The 22027-nt window shown below is 36.2% G+C and overlaps 1 protein-coding gene across 1 annotated transcript in view; it reads left to right on the top strand.

The window, feature by feature from the left end:
* MSH4 (mutS homolog 4) overlaps nucleotides 1-22027 on the top strand; it is a 228115-nt gene that overhangs the window by 155012 nt on the left and 51076 nt on the right. Inside the window, exons 9-15 of the mRNA XM_007958126.2 lie at nucleotides 926-1000; nucleotides 5018-5082; nucleotides 6338-6507; nucleotides 8089-8225; nucleotides 9658-9761; nucleotides 16141-16265; nucleotides 18863-19063. Coding sequence (XP_007956317.1) covers nucleotides 926-1000; nucleotides 5018-5082; nucleotides 6338-6507; nucleotides 8089-8225; nucleotides 9658-9761; nucleotides 16141-16265; nucleotides 18863-19063 — 877 coding nt within the window. The remainder of the gene's footprint in view (nucleotides 1-925; nucleotides 1001-5017; nucleotides 5083-6337; nucleotides 6508-8088; nucleotides 8226-9657; nucleotides 9762-16140; nucleotides 16266-18862; nucleotides 19064-22027) is intronic.

The raw sequence follows: 22027 nt of genomic DNA, 5'->3' as shown, positions 1-22027 counted from the left end.
ACTTGACGGCACATAGTAACAACAATAGCATATCTTCTAAGTTCATCCACATTCTGCAGTGTTTTGCAGCTCTGGTTGCATAGTGCCTGAGGCACTTGACTGCTAACCAGAAGGCTGGTGGTTCAAACTCACCAGCCACTCCCTGGAAGGAAGATGGGGCAATCTAGTTCCGTAGTGATACTGCCTTGGAAACCCAAGGAGGATCTCTATGATTCGGGTCTGACTCGACAGCGTATAACAACAACAACAACATTATTCTTTAGTGTTGCTTAGTATTCCATTATGTGTATGCATCATAGTTTGGTTATCCATATTTTGAAATTACACTTCCTCCTCAGTATTGGTAAATTATTTTTTCCATGAGAACATACCTCATTTTCTCCAGATCCAGTCCCACTTGTTGGCTCTAGAGATAGTACAATTTAATTTGCAGAATTTATTCATAGAATTTAGAATGTTCATATTACTTCTTGAAAAATGTATTAATTTGAGCCACTGGATTTATGAAGATTGTTTCACTTGCATACAGAGAAAGAAGTCAGGGAAATTAGTGTTGTTTTTAACAAGCTAGGACTTGGATTTAGCTTTTCAGATATTATCTATCCACAGATACCTTTATGCCTTTTTTATCTTCATCTTTTTGTACTGCTCCAGGTTGAACAGTGGCTCCTATGGTTTAAGCTGGACTGAAATAGAAACTAAAATTGGATACACTAAGGTGAACTCTACACATTGTTAGACTTTTATGAGACTAATATGGTCTTTTATGGTGGGTCAGGAATTTCTAATCATCCTCTAGGTTGGCATCCTGGCTATGTTGATATGCAAAAATATGTGCAATATGGTAAGCACAGAATGTTCAAGGAAAACATTATTCTTGTATTAAATATTTATCATATGCATATTTGAATTTTTATCTTAACAGGTTAATGCAGCTGAATCAAAGATAACAAATTTAATATACCTAAAGCATACCTTGGAACTTGTAGATCCTTTAAAGGTAACTAAATGTGTATATATATTGTACAAATATGTCTAGCATCAGTTTATTTTAAGAAATATCTGAAACTTACAGAAGGGTGCTAAGAAGTAAAATGAATTCTCATTTCACCTAGATTTACCAATTATTAATATTTTGACACATTTTCTTTCTTCCTTCTCTCCATTCACAGCACATACACACTTTATTGTTATTATTACTATTACTAAATCATTTGAGAGTAAGTGCAGTACCTAGGAGCTCTGGTGGTGTAGTGCCTAAGGTACTTGACTGCTAACCAGAAGGCTGGTGGTTCAAATACACCAGCCATTCCTCAGAAGGAAGATGGGGCAATCTATTTCTGTAGTGATAACTGCCTCAGAAACCCAAGAAGGGGTCGCTGTGAGTCAGGTCCAACTCGATGGCAAATAACAACAACAACAACAAGTGCAGTACCTAAATTTTAAAGTGTATATCTCCTGCATTTGAGATATTTAAATTCTAACAATACTGTTATATAATGTATAGCCCATATTCAAATTTCCCATTGTCTTAATAATATTCTTCTAGGGCATTTTGTTTCATCTGATCTGGGATCCAGTCTAGTACCAGACATTGAACTTAATGTCATGTTTGTTTAGACATTATGAAAGTAAAACTTTCTCAGATTTTGTCTTTCCTGATACTGACATTTTGAAGAGTAAGTAAGCATCAATTTTTCTTTTCTCTTTTTTTCACTTTTATTTTGGTGAAAACATACACAACAAGATATTCACCAACATAACAGCTTCCCCATTTACAACTCAGGGATATTTATGACATTTTTTAATGTTGTGTGACCTTTGTTGCTCTCTTTTCCCAGAATACTCCAGCACTGGAAGGTTGGACAATCTACTTCTGTAGACTCCAAGGAGGGGTCGCTATGAGCTGATTCCATGGCACATAAACAACAACAACATTATCATAAACTCAATGCCCTGCAAGCAAAAGCTTCCCCTTTCCCCTCTCCCTCCTACCCCTGGTAACCACTAATAACTTTGGTGTGTGTGTGTATATATATATATATATATATAAATTATTATTTCCACCCTACCTAGGAATTTAGCCTCCTCTCCCCTTCCATCCCTGGTACCCAACAAAGAAAGTTTCCTTCTATGTATAAACCTTTTCTTGACTTTTTATAATAGTAACCATCAGTTGCTTTATATAACATTCTTCAGTTTGGGTTTCCTCATTATTAGGTTGGCCTTATGCATTTTTGGCAGTAATAATCGATGAGCAATGTTGTATTCTTCTCAGTGCATTGTATCAGGAGGTACATTATGTCATTCCCTCAATACTGATAATATTAACTTTGATTTTTTTTTTACACTAAAGTTACTATATTTTCTTTTGTAATTAATCTGTGTAGAGATGCTTTGAGACTGCAAAAATCCTGTTCCTCGTCAAACTTTTGGGAAAATTTGGTGATTTTTTTAGAAATTTTGATTACTTTCAGCTATGTACTAAAGATTAGCAAGTGGAACCCACCCAGCAACTCCATGGAAGAAAGATTTGGTGATCTGCTCCTATAAAACCCAAACCCCTTGCAATTAAATGGATTTAAACTCATAGCAACCCTAAAGAACAGAGTAGAACTGCGCCATATGATTTCCAAGCTATGATCTTTAGATAAGCAGACTGCCACCTCTTTCTCCCATAGAGTGGCTAGTGGGTTCAAACTGCCAACCTTTTGGATAACAACCAAGCACTTAACCACTGCATCACCAAGGCTCCTTCTTGTAAAGATTGCAACCTACAACACTGTATGGGGCAGCTCTACCCTGTTACATGGGGTTGCTGTAAGTTGAAATTGACTTGATGGCACCTAACAGCAATAATAACATCAGACTTTCACTCATTAATTTTAGTGTTCATTGATAACTCTTACCTGAAGCTGTTGTTGCCATTATGGCTATAAAATGATGATTTTTTTTTCATTAATTTAAAAATACTGTACTCTGCAAAACTTTTTTTCCATTAGAGTATCAGAAAATAGCTGCTTTTTAATAAAATAAATTAGTGAAAAATGTGAAAGAATTTTGTTATAGAACTCATTCTAATAAAAGTAGAAATTTGGCAAAAGATTTTAGAAGTACTATTAACTTTCTTAGAATGAAATGTGAAATAAGTCACTAAGAAAAATACTGATAGATTTGATAAAACAAAATTTAAATCTAAATGTCAAAGGCGAGGTAATAGGCAAAAAAAAAAAAAAAGGAAAACTGGAACAAATGATAGAAAAAACTTAATTTCTATCATCATAAAACCCATAATTTTAAAAGAAAAATGGAAAATAACCCCCCCAAAAATGAAATAAAAAACCAAAGATGGAGCTTTGGTGGTATAGTGGATAAAACATTTGGCTGCTAAGCAGAAGGTTGGTGGTTCAAACCCATCAGCTGCTCCATGGGAGGGAGATGAGGCAATCAGCTTCTCTGTAAAGGATGAAATCAAAGTGGTTAATAAATAATACAAAAAATATCTAAGCTCTCATTAATCAGAGAAATGCAAGTTAAAGCCATAGGTTTTATCTATCAAAGGAGCAAAAAAGTTTTTTTTTTTTTTTCTCCTTAATGTATACTAAACCATAAAAATCAAACCCACTGCCATCATCTTGACTCATAGCAATCCCTCCTTGGGTTTCTGAGGTCATATCTCTACGGAAGTAGATTGCCCAATCTTCCTTCCAAGGAGTGGCTGATGGGTTTGAACCGCCAGCCTTCTGGTTAGCAGTCAAATGCCTTAGGCGCTATACCACCAGATCTCCCTTAATGGATACAATTCACGACTAATGAGAGAACAGTGAGACAGTCAACTTCATAGACAGCTAGTTGGGGTACAAATTGTACATGCTTTACAGGAACATTTCAGAACATACATCATACTTTTTGATCCTGTAATACTATTTCTAAAAATCTATCCTTAAGAAATAGTGAAAAACGTTGCCCAATAGTCACTGCAGCATTATTTATGTTAGTGAAAAGTTTTAAGTAGATGTTGTTGTTGTTACTTGCCGTCGAGTCGGCCCCGACTCATAGCGACCCCTCCTTGGGTTTCCGAGGCAGTATCACTAGGGAAGTAGGATTCCCCAACCTTCCTTCCGAGGAGTGGCTGGTGGGTTTGAACCGCCAGCCTTCTGGTTAGCAGTCAAGTGCCTTAGCCACTATGCTACCAGAGCTCCTAAGAAGTCCAATTATTAGAGAAGAGACTACTTCTATGTGGTGCAATATCATGAGTTATTAAAAAAAATTTGCTGTAAAAAGTTTGTAATCCTTATCATGTAGTGCCAACTGGGGATATAAGTTTTTTTATTTGAAATATTTTCAAGAAATACAGTATAATATTAACAATATTTATCTTTAGAAGGGTGATGGAATTTTGAATGATTTAAATTTTTTTGCATTATGCTTTTATGCATTTTTGAGTTTTTATCAGTATGCATATATTATTTTTATATCCAGAAGTAAAGAAATGTTATTTAAACATTATTTCCATTGCCTGATAGCAAACTAAAATAGGAGCTGAAGGTTCACATTAGCTATGCTTTCTTCTGTTCTGTTTATTCTATTAGTGACCTGTTGGAGTTTTCATTAAGCAAAATAAAACCTCAATTTTTGCCATGTAAGAATGGAGAAATTGTTCTATTTATAAATATGCAAAGCACTTTTTAGTTTAATCTCTACATAACCCAAAATTTGGAGTTATATGTAATATACTCTCAGTAAATGTTTTAAGAACCTACTTCTATTATCACTGTGTGTTAACAATTGGTTGGGAGGCAAAAGAAAAAATAAGCTACAGTAGTGAAGCAGTAGATGAGAAAGATATCATTCTTCCTTGCTTACATAACAAAAAATATTTCTCACAAGTCTATAAATGAGAAAATAGAAGCAAGAAAGCACTTGGTAAACTGAAAAGTATTAAATGAATAAAATGCTACATTTTTATTATGTCATAATTTATTATCCTAACTATGTTTATTTTTTTCCTTAATAGCTTACACTGAAGAACTGTAACACGCCTTTATTAAGAGCATATTATGGTTCCTTGGAAGATAAGAGGTCTTTGTTATTCAAGTGTTAATAAAATATGAACTCATTCCTTTCTTGATGTTAACTGATTTTAAGGGCTCTAATTGTATTCTGTAAGGAGCTCTCGTGGCACAGTGCATAAGGCATTTGACTGCTAACCTCAGAGTTGGCAGTTAAAAACCCACCAGCTGCTTTGTGGAGGAAGATGAGGCAATCTACCTCCATAAAGATTTACAGCCTTGGAAATCCAATGAGGGTCACTAGGAGTTGAAATTGAGTCTATGGCAGTGGGTTTGGTTTTTTGTTTTGGCTTAATTGTATTCTGTAGAACAATTAGTCTATCTTTGGTTAGCATAATCTTTAAACTATTCATCAAAAATTCTAATTATACATTTCATATTTTAAATATAATAAACAGAAGTGTTGATTATTTGTGTTAATGGATAATAAGAATAGCATGGAAAATTGAAACCCATGCACAATTTCAATATTTTTAAAGCTGTTCTCCATGGAAAGATTTGCAAATATAAAAATAGATTTCTCTCTTTTGTCATTTAAGGCCTATTGTAACCAAAAATTAGTGGGTATTAATACTGAATATAATATAAATATTGAACAGTTGAATATTGTTTTTAGCAATCACACTCTGTTTCTTGACCAAAATGACTTGTAGTATTTATGAACTATTATTTTATTGATTATGTGAAGCCGTAAATTGAAGTTAATAGTACAAACTATTTTAATTACAAATAAAATGCAGAGCAAAATAAAATAAAAAGATTAGAAAAATAGGAATTACCAGATTCCTGGTTTCCTTGATCACTGATAATTGTGAAGTTCTTGTTATACTGGTTTACAATACATGTTTCGTCTCCCCTCTCCTAAAAAAGGCAGGGACATGTATTACCCTTCTTTGAATCCCAGACCAAACCTAATGTATGGCACTTGATAAGTATCAGTAAATATTTATTAAATAATGAAAATAAAATCATGAATTTTCAAAACAGTTCTTCAAAACTGTATTTTGTACTTGGAGGATCTGTTTATTGGCAGATGTAGTATTTCTCTTGGTAGCCACATGCTGTTTTAGGAGATAGTCCTAACCATAAAACAGTTTAAAATTGACATAGCCATAGCTCTAACTTTATATGTATAGCTTAATTTATTTCAAAATAACTTTTCTTCAGTGGGCTCAAGAAAATTATATTTGCTGTCTTTAAGTATGATTCTAAAATTATAAATACAGATATCTGTTTGACTTGTTATCTATAATGTTCTTTTTTAGGTTTGGAATCATACTTGAAAAGATTAAAACAGTAATTAATGATGATGCAAGGTACATGAAAGGATGTTTGAATATGAGGACGCAGAAGTGCTATGCAGTGAGGTCTAACATAAATGAGTTTCTTGACATAGCTAGAAGAACATATACAGAAATTGTAGATGACATAGCAGGTATTTAATTGTTTGAAAATAAATATATTGCCAGTTAAGGAACCTTTCTCTGAAAATAAAAGTCCAAGTATTTATAATATATCTATCCTCCAAACTTCCCCTCATAAAACTTTAAGCATGAGTTATATGCAAAATGCAGGCTATCAGTACTAAAAGGTTTCATTAAAGGGAGAGAGATTATTTTTATCTAGAAGAGGTGCCATTTGAGTTGATCCAGTAATCCACTTATTTAGCAAATCCTTATTGAGTTCCTATTAAACATAGATACTGCTCTCAATACTGTGAATACATAAACAAACACGACAAAATTCCTGCCCTCATGGAGCTTATGGTATAGTAGGGGAGGCAGACAATAAGGAAATATATATAATTGCACATGGGTATAAAATATAAGAAGAAAATACAGCAGAGTAGCTCAGAGTCTAGATGTGGAGCTTATGTACAGGATGGGAGGATTTTCATAAATGGAGTAACCTTGGAAAGGGATCCTACAAACTGGTAGTGGCATAAGTTGGAGCACAGAGGGAAAGGAAACCTCAAGGGATGTGTGAGGAATCCTGTTAGGATGGAGTAGAGACTTCCCTAATAGAACTAGTGAGAGAGAAGTTGCAAAATGTAGACTGAGGACCAGAATTTATTCTTTAAAGTCTCTGAGTTTGGTTCTTTTTTTTCCCAAGGAGTATGAAGAGGCACTGAAATGTTTTTGTTGAGTGGAGTGAAATTGATCAAGAAAGTTAATCTGATGATGTGTTGAGTAAATTTGAGTGGAAATGTGAAACCTAGGAGACTAAAACTATTATACATTAATAAAGCATTATTTAGTGTGACAGCAATATTGGTGAGAATAAAATAATGCAAGGATAGAAGGAAGAATTATTAGGAGTTAATAACTGAATAGATATGGCAGAGATAAAGAAATATAGTTATTAGTGCTAACTGAGATTTCTAGTCTGAGGATGATACTATTAAGGAAAGCAGGAAAATCAGGAGGAGGAACTGTTTGAAGGAATGAAGATGTTTAGTTTTTTTTCAGTTGATGTTTACGTTATTAAGTGTTCATCAAGTTTTAAATCTAGAGGTCTGAAAATAATTTGAAGCTGACAATAGAGATTTGGGTTTAAGAATTTTATTTGGTGAATCACCTATGTTCTTTCTTGGGATATTTCATTTTGTAAAATATATGTGTAGAGAGAATCTCTTATTGTGAATTAATAGTTATAATAACTTAGGTGATTATCTTTTTAAAAAAACCAAAATGAGTAGCAAATCAAAAACTTTAAACACTTTAGAGTACTAAAATAGTCTTGGTTTTATTTTTTTATTTAAAATTGGCATATTTATTTTGTAATTTATTTTCCTTTCAAAATACCTATCAGAATAAGTGGTTTTGTACTGCAATGATAATTTTAAGGAGTGATTAATCATATCTTTTAGTCATTAAAAATAATTGACTGTTTAAAAGAATAAAAAGACCTTCCCATTTATGTATAAAATAATAGAAAATCATGTGATGGCTTTTTAAAGCGAGAGAGCAATTTTCTCATCAAAATTCTTTTTTTTCCCCTTGTTTCTAATCGCTAGGAATGATAATGCAACTTGCAGAAAAATACAGTCTTCCTTTAAGGACAAGCTTTAGCTCAACTCGAGGATTTTTCATCCAGATGAGTATAGATTGTACAAACCTACCTAGTGATCAACTTCCTTCAGAATTTATTAAGGTGCATTCTAGAGTGTTTGGTTAGGAAATTATTGTTTCTGATTTTACAGAATTAGATTTATGTATTTTCAGGCAATCCTTGTGTTTTACATACTAAATTCTTTAATATTCTCTATATTGCTTCTACTTCTGCTCCTGCCCACTCACTTAACAGCAATACTCAATCTAAAAGTGATTTAGAAGCTTTTTAGGAAAAATATCAAATACAGATTTCTGAGAACTTGGTATAGGGGATAAAAGAAAATGAAGAAATCAAGTCCAAAAGGTGTTTTTGATAATAGGAAATTTGGAAAATACTATGCCATCTCTTGTTTTTGGTAGTTCTTAAAGCACATTTGCTTAATAAAGTTTAAAATGTTCTTAAATAAAGAAATCTACTTAACTATTTTTTTAGATCCAATATTTCTAAACTTTTGGGCCATGGAAATACTTTTTTCTATATACATATTAACTCCTCTACAATATGCTAGTTTGGGAAACTCTTATCAAATCTAGGAATCACTGGGTGGTGCAAACTGTTAAGCATTAGACTACTGACCAAAAGGTTGGCAGTTCGAACCCACCCAGAGGTACCTTGGAAGGAAAGGCTGATGATCTTAGAAGGAAGGTCAAAATTCTACAAAATGGGGTTGTCATGAATAAGAATTGACTGGACAGCAACTGGTTAATCAAATCTAATTTTTTATATTTTTTTCTCCTAGAAGATACCTTTTGAAGAAAAAAAAAGAACTATTTAGCTTTTGGGGTTTTTAAAATATACTGTATTAAAATAAAATATACTGTATTACCAAGTATACCAAGAAGCTCTGGTGGTATAGTGGTTAAGGAAGGTATTAGGCTGCTAACCAAAAGTTTGGTGGTTCAAACCCACCAGCCATTCCATAGAAGAATGATGAGGCAGTCTGCTTCCATAAAGATTTACAGCCTTGGAAACACAGTAGGGGTTGCTCTGAGTCAGAACTGACTCCATGGCACTGAGGGTTTTTGTGTGTGTGTGTGTGTGTGTGTGTGTGTGGCATTACCAAGTAGTACAGGATAGTGTAAAGAATGGGTTGGGACTCCGTAATGAGGTTAGAGATTGAGTGGAGTTCAAGAATGGACAAGGGCCTGATACAGACAGGGGTCAGAGAGAGGTTCAAGATGTCTATTATGCATATTACTTGGTAATAAAATGCAGTGTTTTGACATGGCCATTTTAAGGCCTGTCAAAATAGTCATGTCAGATGGGCTAGGTTAAAACTATGCTGTTTTACCCCTGGAGGTGATCTTCCTTTTTGTCTTCCACAAACATTTAGAACTTTCTTTGTGATATTATATGTCAAAGATTAAAGTGATTAAATTAAATACCTAGATTTCTATTATTTAAAAGTTGTACATTTTATTTAATAGGAGTGTGCAGTTATTTTGACATTTGTTTTTTAATTTCCTAGCAGATTTCTAAAGTGAAAAATTCTTACAGCTTTACATCAGCAGATTTAATTAAAATGAATGAAAGATGCCAAGAGTCTTTGAGAGAAATCTATCATATGACTTACATGTAAGAGCATTTGAAATATTTGAATACTGAATGAAAGTGGTTTTATTTGAGGCACTACAATAAGTTTCATTAATTGACTTTTTGTCTGATTGCAGACAGTTGTAGAATTATGAATGTTAGCAGAGAAAGTCTACCATTTGTGTGTCAGCTTGTTGTATTGTGATGGCTTGTGTGTTGCTGTGAAGCTGGAGGCTATGTCACCGGTATTTTAAATACCAGCAGGGTGACAAGTGGTGAACAGGTTTCGGCGGAGCTTCCAGACTAAGACAGACTTGGAAGAAGGAAGGGGCCATCTACTTTTCAAAGAATTGGCCAATGAAAGCCTTATGAATAGTAGTGAAACACCGTCTGGTATATTACTGGAAAATTTTATGAATAGCCCTAAAACACTGTCCAATGTAATGCAGGAAGATGAGCCCCTCAGGTTGGAAGGCATTCACAATATGATTGAGAAAGAGCTCTCTCCTCAGAGTAGTAGTAGTTGTTGTTGTTAGGTGCTGATGAGTCATCTCAGACTCATAGCGACCTTATGCACACCAGAATGAAACACTGCCTGGTTCCACGCCAGCTCCATGATCCTTGCTATACTAGAACCCATCACCACAGTCACTGTGTCAATCCCTCTTGTTGAGGGCCTTCACCTCTTTCATCGACCCTCCACCTTACCAAGCATGACATTCTTCTCCAAGGAATGGTCCCTTCTGACAACATGACGAAGTCTGGCCATTCTTGCTTCCAAGGAACATACTGGCTGCACTTCCTCCAGGACAGATTTGTTAGCTCTTTTAGCAGTCTTTGGCACCTTCGGCATTCTTCACCAGCACCACAACTCAAAAGCATCAACTTTTCTTCAGGCTTCCTTATTCATTGTCCAGTTCTCACTTGCATATGAGGTAATTGAAAATACCATGGCTTGTATCAGGCACACCTTAGTCCTCAAGGAGACATCTTTGCTCTTCAGCACTTGAAAGAGGTCCTTTGCAGCCGATTTGTCCAGTGTTATATGTCATATGATGTCCTGACTGCTGCTTCCATTGGGTCAACTGTAGAACCAAGAAATATGAAGTCTTTGACAACTTCAATCTCTTCTCCATTTATCATGATTCTGCTTATAGTTACAGTTGTGAGGATTTTTGTTTTCTTTATATTGAGATGTAATCCATACTACAGACTCTATTCTGAATCTTCATCAGTAAGTGCTTCAAGTCATCCTCACTGTTAGCAAGCAAAGTTGTGTCATCAGTGTATCACAGGTTGTTTATGATTCTTCCTCCAATATTGATGCCACGTTCTCCTTCATATAGTCCAGCTTCTCGGATTATTTGCTCAGCGTATAGATTGAATAAGTATGGTGAAAAGATACAACCCTGACATGCTCCCTATTTGATTTTAAACCATACAGTGTCCCCTTGTTCTGTTCAAACGACAGCCTCCTGGTCTATGTAGATTCCTCATGATGACAATCAAGTGTCCTGGAATTCCCTTTCTTCTCAATGTTACCCATAATTTGTTATGATCCACACAATCAAATGCTTTTCCATAGCCAATAAAATACAAGTAAACATCTTTCTGGGAGCTCTGGTGGTGTAGTGCCTAAGGCATTTGACTGGTAACCAGAAGGGTGGCTGTTCAAACCCACCAGCCACTCCTTGGAAGGAAGGTTGGGCAGTCTACTTGCGTAGTGATACTTCCTTGGAAACCCAAGGAGGGGGTGCCGTGAGTGGGACCCAACTCCATGGCAGTGGGTTTTTTGTTTGTTTGTTTGTTTTTTTGTAAACATCTTTCTGGTATTCTTTGCTTTGAGCCAAGATCCATCTGACATCAGCAATGATATCCCCGTTTCATGTCCTTTTCTGAATTGCATTTTTGGAAGTTCTCTGTCAACATACTGCTGCAACTGTTTTTGAATTATCTTCAGTAAGATTTTACTTGCATGCAATATTAATGATATTGTTCAATAATTTCCTCAGAGTGGAGCTGACTTTAATGATGTGGATGGAGTAAATCTTTTAGGATTTCCATTTGCTAATGTGACATGACTCAAATGGGAAGGAACAACTGCAAACATCCATTCATAATTGGAACATGGAATGTACAAAGTATGAATGTAGGAGAATTGAAAGTTGTCAAAAATGAAATGGAAGGCATAGAAATCGATATGCTAGGCATTAGTGAGCTGAAATGGACTGGTTTTGGTAATTTTTAATCAGACTTTCAAATGATCTACAATGCCAGGAATGAAAAATTGAAGAGGAATGGTGTGGAATTCATTGTCACAAAGAATGTTTCAAGATCTATTCTGAAGTACGATGTTGTCAGTGATAGGATAATACCCATACACCTACAAGGAAGACCAGGTAATACTACTACTATTCATATTTATGCACCCACCACCAAAGGCAAAGATGAGGAAATTTATGATTTTTACCAACTTCTGCAGTCTGAAATTGACCAAACATCAAGATAATCAAGATGTGTTGATTATCACTGGTGATTGGAATACAAAAGTTGGAAACAAAGAAGAATCACCAGTAGATGGAAAATATGGCCTTGGTGATAGAAATAATGCTGGAGATTGCATAATAGAATTTTGCAAGATCAATGACTGACTCATTGCAAATACATTTTTTCAGCAACACAAATGATGGCTGTATACATGGATTTCTCCAGATGGAGTACCTAGGAATCAGATTGACTACATCTGCAGAAAAAGGCAATGGAGAAGCTCAATATCTTCAGCCAAAACAATGCCAGGAGTTGGAACAGACCATCAGTTGCTCATATGCAAGGTCAAGTTGAAGCTGACGACAATTAAAAGAAGTCCATGAGAGCCAGAATATGACCTTAATTATATCCCTCCTGAATTTAGAGACCATTTGAAGAGTAGAATTGGTGCATTGAACACGAATGACTGAAAGCCAGAGGAATTGTGGAATGGCATCTAGAACAACATCCATGAAGAAAGCAGAAGGTCATTAAAAAGACAGGAAAGGAAGAAAAGACCAAAATGTTTGTCAGAAGAGACTCAGACTTGCCCTTGAGTGGAGAGTACCTAAAGCAAATGGAAGAAATAACAAGATAGAAGAGCTAAACAGAAGATTTCAAAGAGCAGCTGGAGAAGACAAAGTCAGTTATCATAAGGAAATGTGTAAAACCAAAAGGGAAGAACACGCTTGGCATTTCTCAAGCTGAAAGAACTGAAGAAAAAATTTAAGCCTTGAATTGCAATAATGAAAGATTCTGTGGGCAAAATATTGAATGATGCAGAAAACATCAAAAGAAGATGGAAGGAATACACAGTCACTGTACCAAAAAGAATTGGTTGATGTTCATCTGTTTCAAGAGGTGGCATATGATCAAGAACCAATGGTATTGAAGGAAGAAGTCAAAGCTGCAGTGAAGGAATTGGCAAAGAACAAGACTCCAGGAATTGACAGAATACCCACTGAGATGTTTCAACAAACAGCTGCCATACTGGAGACACTAATTTGTCTATACCAAGAAATTTGGAAGACAGCTACCTGGCCAACTGACGGGAAAGGATCCTTTTTTGTCCCCATTCCAAAGAAAGGTGATCCCACAGAATGTGGAAATTATTGAAGAATATTATTAATATCACACACAAGGAAAATTTTACTGAAGATAATTAAAAAACAGTTGTACCAATATATTGACAGAGAACTTCTAGAAATGCAAGCTGGATTCAGAAGATGATGTGGAATGAGGGATATCCTTGCTGTGGTGGTTATGTTTGTGTGTGAGCTTGGCTGGGCTGGGCAACTGGTCATAGTTATTCCGCATGATGAGACTGGCAATCAACTCCATGGTGGAATCTACCACAAGCAGCTGAGTACCTGCTTTGGGTATGCGGTCTGCTTCCCGTATATAAGAAGCAGCTTTGGGATTGATCTCTAGCTTATGGCATGCTTGAACCCTGCATGTAGCCGAGTCATTGTTCAGCAGCCTGCTGTGCTGTGCCGGTCCTGGGACTTTCAGTGAACTTGAATCAATGGCTTGCCATGTGGTTTGGTAACATCAGGACTGTGCCATTTTATTTGTTAACCTGGGCTTTTCAGCCTCAGCAGCCAGGAGCTGCCTGAGAGAAGAGATGCCTCTAGCTTCAGTGGGCCAGGTGCAAGAGACAGAGATGAAGCCCAAGGTTTAGGGGATTTCACCCAGCCCCTAGAGCTTGGCACTTGGAACTCAGATTAAAGCCTCCAAACTGTAGGATAATTAATTCCTCTTTGTGGTATATTCTTGTCAGAGTGGCACTAGGTAACCAGAACAATTGCTATATCAGATGGATTTTGGGTGAAAGCAAAGAATACCAGGAAGATATTTACTTGTGTTTTATTGACTATGCAAAAGCATTTGGGTGGATCATGACAAATTATGGATAACATTGAGAAGAATGGGAATTCCAGAACATTTAATTATACTCATGAGGAACCTGTACATAGACCAGGAAGCTGTTGTTTGAACAGAACAAGGGGATACTGCATGGTTTAAAATCAAGAAAGGAGTGTGTCAGGGTTGTACCCTTTCACCATACCTATTCAGTCTGTATGCTGAACAGATAATCCTAGAAGCTGGACTATATGAAGAAGAATGTGGCATCAGGATTGGAGGAAGGCTCATTAACAACCTGCTATACGCAGTCGACACAACTTTGCTTGCTGAAAGTGAGGATGACTTGAAGTACTTACTGATGAAGATTAAAGACTACTGTCTGCAGTGTGGATTGCACCTCAATATAAAGAAAACAAAACTCCTTGCAACTGGACCTGTAAGCACCATCACATAAATGGAGAAAAGATTAAGTTGTGAAAGATTTCATATTACTTGGTTCCACAATAAACACCAATGGATGTAGTGGTCAAGACATCACATGATGTATTGCCCTGGGCAAATCTGTTGCAAAATACCTCTTTCAAATGCTGAAGAGCAAAAATGTGTCCTTGAAGACTAAGGTGCACCTGACTGACACAAGCCATGGTATTTTCAATGGCCTTATATGCATGTGAGGGCTGGAAAGTGAACAAGAAAGACCAGGAAGAGTTGATGCTTTTGAGTTGTAGTGTAGGTGAAGAATATTGAAAGTACCATGGATTGCCAAAAGAGTGAACAAATCTGTCTTGGAAGAAGTGCAGCCAGAATGCTCCTTGGAAGTGGGAATGAGCTTCATCTCACCTACTACGATCATGTTGTCATAGGGACCATGCCCTGTAGAAGGAAAACATACTTGATAAAGTGAAACATCAGTGAAAAAGGGGAAGGCCCTCAACGAGATGGATTGACAACATGGCTGCAATGATGCGTACAGGTATAGCAGGGATTACAAGGCTGGCACAGGACTGTACAGTGTTTTGTTCTGTTGAATATAGGGTTGCTATGAATTGGAGCTAACTCCATGGCATCTAACAACAACAACAGCAGAGAAAGAACATTTCCTGGAAGATCAATGAAAGATGTTGAAGTCTATCATTGTGACTAGCAATCACTGATCCTCACAGAAACTTCAGTGCAAATTTAATTGCAAGAAAAAAAAGCCGTCGTAACTGATACTGTTATTTTATGTATTCCACCATGATAAAAAACAACTTGGCACATACATCATGGGTTTATCTTGGATGTCATTCAGTTTGGTCTTTTTTGTATTATCTCTAAGCCTTCAGCTTCTCTATCCTTGAAAATTCTATACCATCATCACAATAGTGCCACTTCTTTTGCTGTGAATGAAAAGTAGCAGGATAGCTAGAAAGAAGAAATAGAATGTTAAGAATTGGTGGGCTAAAATGTCAAAGAGTAAGGTTGGGCTTTCAAAATAATTTCAGGACATGGACCATAGAGATTACAATATATATGTTTGAATTCGTATTTCTCCTTATAAGGAAAAAACTTTTGTATTATAGCACAGTATTATAACTGTTGCATAAAAGCTTAAATCATTATGCTGGTGGGTGTTTAGATAGATGTGCAAGAGGGCTTGATGGGAATGGGAGAGACAAAACATATTTAGTAGCCTTAGTTTGGGACTTTACACTTACAAACACACAAAATTATTAGTAGATAGGATCTGTCCAAGTGTAGTAATGGTTTGATTTTACCTACATAAAAATATTTTTAATAAATATAAATAAAAGCAATCATTTAAAAAGCATGGGGTTAGCTTGCTACGTAGCTGTCACCTTAAGCATGGGCTTCAGTGTCCTCATCTTTAAGACAAGGCAGTTGAACGCTAGACTTTATCTGTAGTGTACAACTTAGCTGTAAAAGTATTTTACCTCAGGCGATTATTATTGTTTTATAATTGTAATGTATGTCCCTGTTTTTTTTAAAAAAAAGCATTATTATATATGTACCAAACATGTACTTTCAGGATAGTGTGCAGACTGCTCAGTGAGATTTATGAACATATTCATTGTTTATACAAGCTATCTGACACTGTGTCAATGCTGGATATGCTTCTGTCATTTGCTCATGCCTGTACCCTTTCTGACTATGGTAAGTTAACTGTCTTAGGAATAGACATATTGCATGTTGAAATCTGTGTAGCATTCAAACAATCTTACATAAAAATTATTAATGTTTTAGTTGAAGTAGAGTCTCTTGCTTATGGCCTTAGACAAACCATAAATAGAAAAAGTCAAATTACCCTTAAAATTTATTTTAAAAGTCTAAATCATTCATTGAGAAATTGGCTGATGAAAAAGAAAAATTTGTGCAAGAAAATAATGAAGACTTACTGAACTATCTTTTTAGTGAAAATTACAGTGCTCCAAATTTATAAATCCAAATCTGAAGCCTCATTAGAAGCAGTGTGGCCAATTTTTTAAAATTAGTTTGCCTGGTCCTTCTTCCTAATCTTTCTTTGGAAGCTGTGCTCAACCTGTCCCCATAGGTGACCCTACTAGTATTGAAGTATCAGTGGCATAACTTCCAGCATGACAGCAACACGCAAGCCACCATAGAATGAAAAACTGATAGGTGAGTTGTGGAACTAATATTAATAGAGAAATGAATCTCCAAAGTGAGCATTTTCTAAACCAGCTTCTTAGATATGAGCTTTCAAAGATCATGAATTATGTCATTCATTTTTGTATTCAAGTCCATACATGACCTTGAATATAAATGATAAATAATTTTCTAATGTTCAAGTTAGCTCTTTGACATTTCTTTTTCAACTTAATAGTAATAAACATACCCAAGTATCCAAATTTACAGAGCTAATGTGTGATAATTATGATTGAGTAGTGTTCTGGTTGGGAGCTCTGGTAGCATAGTGCCTAAGGCACTTGACTGCTAACCAGAAGGCTGGTGGTTCAAACCCACCAGCCACTACTCGGAAGGAAGATGGGGCAATCTACTTCCATAGTGATACTGCCTTGGAAACCCAAGGAGGGGTCGCTATGAGTTGGGTCCGACTCAACAGCACATAACAACACAACAACAACAACAGTGTTCTGGTTACCTAGTGCCACTCTGACAAGAATATACCACAAATGGGATGGCCTTAACAAACAGGAGTTTATTCTCGTACAATTTGGAGACGTTACGTCCAAGTTCAAAGTGCCAGGCTCTAGGGGCTAGGTGAAAGCCCCTCAGCCTTGGGCTTCAGCTCTGCCTCCAGCTCTTGGTCCACCGGAGCTAGAGGCATTTCTTCACTGACAGCTGCTAGCTACTGAGGCTGACAAACCCAAGGATGACAAATAAAAGGCACAGTCCCTGTGTTACCAAACCACACGGCAGGCCATTAATTTAAGTCCATTGTAAGTTCCAAGGTCAGCTGAGCATGGCAGGCTGCTGAACGACGACAAGATTACATGCAGGGTCCAAGCGTGCCATAAGCTAGAGACCATTCCCAAAGCTGCGTCTTATATATGGGAAGCAGACCACATACCTAAAGCAGCTACTCAGCCGCTTGTGGTAGATCCCACCATGGAGTTGATTGCCAGTCTCATCATGGGGAATAACTACCATCAGCTGCCCAGCCACTCAACTAGGCCCATCCAAGTTGACACACAAACATAACCACCACAAGTAGTTTTGGACTTAATATTAAAATTTCTAGTTAAAGTTAGCAGTAACATTTTCAAAATATTATGTTAATTTATTGTTTACAATGGTAAGTAACTACCTTACAAGGGTAGATGTTTTTCATGTCTTACAGAAATGTTAAATTTTTCACTTGGTGTTTTATGGGCCAAACCTTTTACAACCACTTACGTCTCCTTTGGGGTAAAAAATCTTACCTTACAGAACAGCTGTATTCTTTGTAATTATCTTAACTATTAAAAGATTTCATGATGCTTGCCTTTTATTTGAGATGGGCAATACTGAAACTCCAACCTTTAAGTAAGGGGTTTTTCATGTTAAAATGGTTTGGAAATAGTTCAAAACTATTTTTTTATTCTCATGAACTTCACTTTTGTAATGCTTTCAAGTTTTTCCATGTGTGTTATTTCGGAGAATGTAGCATTTTAGTATCCACTTGTCTTCCCGCATTCTTCTTCCTTATTCATAGAGACTTAAGTGATTATTTGTCTCTATGAATTAACAATATCTTTGTTTCATTTTCTCTAAACACTGAGGTTGCTTTTGAGATAAAAATTCTCCAAGGGCTTGAGTAGCAAATTATCTTTGAATTTTGTTTATTCTATATTCATACGGCATTGTAAATGTTAAATATGCCAATTTGAAATAATGCTTAGGATAGGGACTAAATTAATATGCAATACTATAGTCCTGGTAATCAGTTGTTATTTTAGAAGTATTATCAATGGCTAGTTTTCTTGTTTTTGACCTATACAAATCTGAAAATTTTAAGAACTGTTTTGGAACCCAGAAAAGTGTCAGGGAACTAAATCTTAGCATTTTCTGGAATTGAATAAAATTTGTGGTGGTGTTGAGAGGGTATCAGTTATAATTTAGAGGTTCCTATGAGTTGCAATCAAACACCGGCAGATAGTGATTTGGGATAAAATATTAATGTTATTGTTTCAAATTGGCCCTACTCACATTACTAAGATATACACAGTGCATACATACAGAACAACTCTCTATTTAAATATCTTTCAAAACCATTTTATTTTATTTTGTAGTTCGACCAGAGTTTACTGATACTTTGGCAATCAAACGGGGATGGCATCCCATTCTTGAAAAAATAACTGTGGAAAAACCTGTTCCCAACAATACATATATTACAGAAGGGAGTAACTTTTTGATCATAACTGGACCAAATATGAGTGGAAAATCCACATATTTAAAACAGATTGCTCTTTGTCAAATTATGGCCCAGATTGGTAAGTTGTGGCTTTACTGTTCTCTATTCAAAATGTTTTGTATATCATTTTACATACAGCTCATGCCTTATTATCCTGAGAACAGTTTTGGAGTAGATTCTCTTACCTAAAAATATAAAAATATGTCTATTAATGTAGACCATAAGTTTTTTAAAAAAATTTAGTTTATTTTTTTGTTATTATTGTTATTATTATTATTATTATTGCAATGTTTTCTCCCCTCTCCTCCCACCCCTGGTAACCAACAAAGAAAGTTTCCTTCCATATATAAACCTTTCCTTGATTTTTTACAATATGTTGGCTATTATCTTTTACTATTTGGTAATTTAGTAAGCACCATCCAGTTTGAATTGTATTGCATTAAAATGGTGTGGGATATAAGGGGCCTTGGTGATGCAGTAGTTAAAGCACTTGGCTGCTAACTATAAGGTTGGTGGTTTGAACCCACCAGCTTCTCCATTGGAGAAATGTGTGGCAGTCTGCTTCCATAAAGATTTACAGCCTTTGAAACCCAATGGGGCAGTTCTACTCTGTTCTGTAGGGTCACTATGAGTTGTAATTGACTTGACAGCAGTAGGTACAACATATTAAGCATGATCCTGTGTGAATAACATTGCATTAAAAATTGTGTGGCATTTAACAGATGTAGAAACTTCCTTACTGTAACTATTTAATAATTGTTGAATCAATTATTAGTAAATTTAATCATGTAATGATTTAGGGTTCAGAATCAAACTATTTTGTGAGAAAAAGTGAAAAAAGTAGGATAAACTATTACCTGTTAAAACTCATGTAAGATTTTCCCAAAATTAAAACATTTGGCAGAGAAGCATTTTGTTTACTTTATTTGAGGGGCACTGATAACATGACTACATGAGTCAGAGACCAGATAACTAGACCTGATGACAAGACTATTGCAATAATTCTCAACTACAAGCAGTTTTGCCCCTCCTTAGGAACACTGGCAATGTCTGGAGACATTTTTGGTTGTTATAGCTAGGGGCTGTTTAGGGGCCAGGGGTGCTGGTAAACATCCTACATTGCATAGAACATTGCTTTCCCTACAAGGAAATTTATCTAGTCCAAAATATCAGTAATGCTGAGATTGATAATAATACTGGTGATCCAGTGTAAATTCACCCTCGTTGTTCTTGTTGTTAGGTGCCATTGAGTCACCTCCGACTCATAGCGACCCTATGCATAACAGAACAAACACTATGCGGTCCTGTGCCAGCCTTACCATCCTTCCTATACCCGAGCCCATCGTTGTAGCCACTGTGTCAGTCCATGTCTTTGAGGGCCTTCTCATTTTTCATTGACCCTCCACTTTACCAAACATGTTATCCTTCTTCAGAGAATGTCCCTTCTGACAACATGACCAAAGTAAGTGAGACGAAGTCTGGCCATTCTCACTTCCAAGGAGCATTCTGGCTGCACATTTTCCAGGACAGATTAGTTTGTTCTTTTCGCAGTCCATGATACTCTCAGTATTCTTCACCAGCACCACAACTCAAAAGCATCAACTCTCTTCAGTCTTCCTTATTCATTGGCCAGCTCTCACATGCATTGAGGCAATTGAAAATACCATGGCTTGGGTTAGCTGCACCTTAGTCTTCAAGGAGACATCTTTGCTCTTCAGCACTTGAAAGAGGTGTTTTGCAGCATATTTGCCCAATGCAGTATGTCATCTGATGTCTTGACTGCTGCTGCCATTGGTGTTGATTGTAGAATCAAGTAATATGAAGTCTTTGGCAACTTCAATCTTTTCTCCATTTATCATGATGCTGCTTATTGGTCCAGTTGTTTTCTTTATATTGAGGTGCAATCCATACTGCAGACTGTAATCTGTAATCTTCATCAGCAAGTGCTTAAAGTCATCCTCCCTTTCAGCAAGCGAAGTTGTGTCAGTGTATCACAGGTTGTTAATGAGTTTTCCTCCAATCTTGATGCCATGTACTTCTTCATATAGTTCAGCTTCTTGAATTATTCCCTCAGAATACAGATTGAGCAAGTATGGTGAAAGGATGCAACCTTGACGCACTTCCTTCCTGATTTTAAACCATGCAGTATCCCTTTGTTCTGTTCAGATGACAGCCTCCTGGTCTATGTACAGGTTCTACATGAGCAGAATGAAATGTTTTGGAATCCCCGTTCTTCTCATTGTTACCCGTAATTTGTTATGATCCACACAATTGAATGCTTTTGCATAGTCAATAAAACACAAGTAAACATCTTTCTGGTATTCTTTGCTTTCAGCGAAGATCCATCTGACATCAGCAGTGATATCCCTCATTGCACATCCTCTTCTGAATCCACGTTGTATTTCTGGAAGTTCTCTGTCAATATACTGCCACAATCATTTTTGAATTCTCTTCAATAAAATTTTACTTGCGTGTGATATTAATGATATTGTTTGATCATTTCCACATTGCATGGGATCATCTTCTTTGGAATGAGTACAAATAATGGATCTCTTCCAGTCAGTTGGCCAGGTAGCTGTCTTCCAAGTCTCTTGGCATAATCAAATCAGTGCCTCCAGAGGGGCATCTGTTTGTTGAAACATCTCAGTGGGTATTCTGTCAATTCCTGGTGTCTTTTATTTTTTCAGCCTCCAAATATTTTATTTGTTTATTTATTTATTTTGTTGTGATTTGGATGAAGATTTACAGAGCAAATTCACTTTCCATACAGCAGTTCACATATACTTTGTCTCATGTCATTGACCACAGTTTGCCACAATGCAACAGCTCCCCTCCTACTTCCTCCCCATAGTTACCTCTTACCAGTGTCCATCCCTCCATACACTCCTGCCTCCTGAGCTGTCTCCCTGTGCATAAGCAGCCCTTCTTTCTCCCATGATTATTCTCTCCAGGGAGTATATCTACTTGAGATAAATGTTCAACTCATATGCCTGTATTTTGTTTGGCTGGAAACCACAGGTGTGTGTTCAATTCCAGACCTGAA

The sequence above is a fragment of the Orycteropus afer genome, unplaced genomic scaffold, assembly GCF_000298275.1.
Source record: "Orycteropus afer afer isolate SDZICR_OR568_19922 unplaced genomic scaffold, OryAfe1.0 scaffold00856, whole genome shotgun sequence".
Taxonomy (NCBI): Eukaryota; Metazoa; Chordata; class Mammalia; order Tubulidentata; family Orycteropodidae; genus Orycteropus; species Orycteropus afer.
The sequence above is the reverse complement of the archived record's forward strand: the minus strand, read 5'-3'. Positions and strand labels throughout refer to the sequence as shown.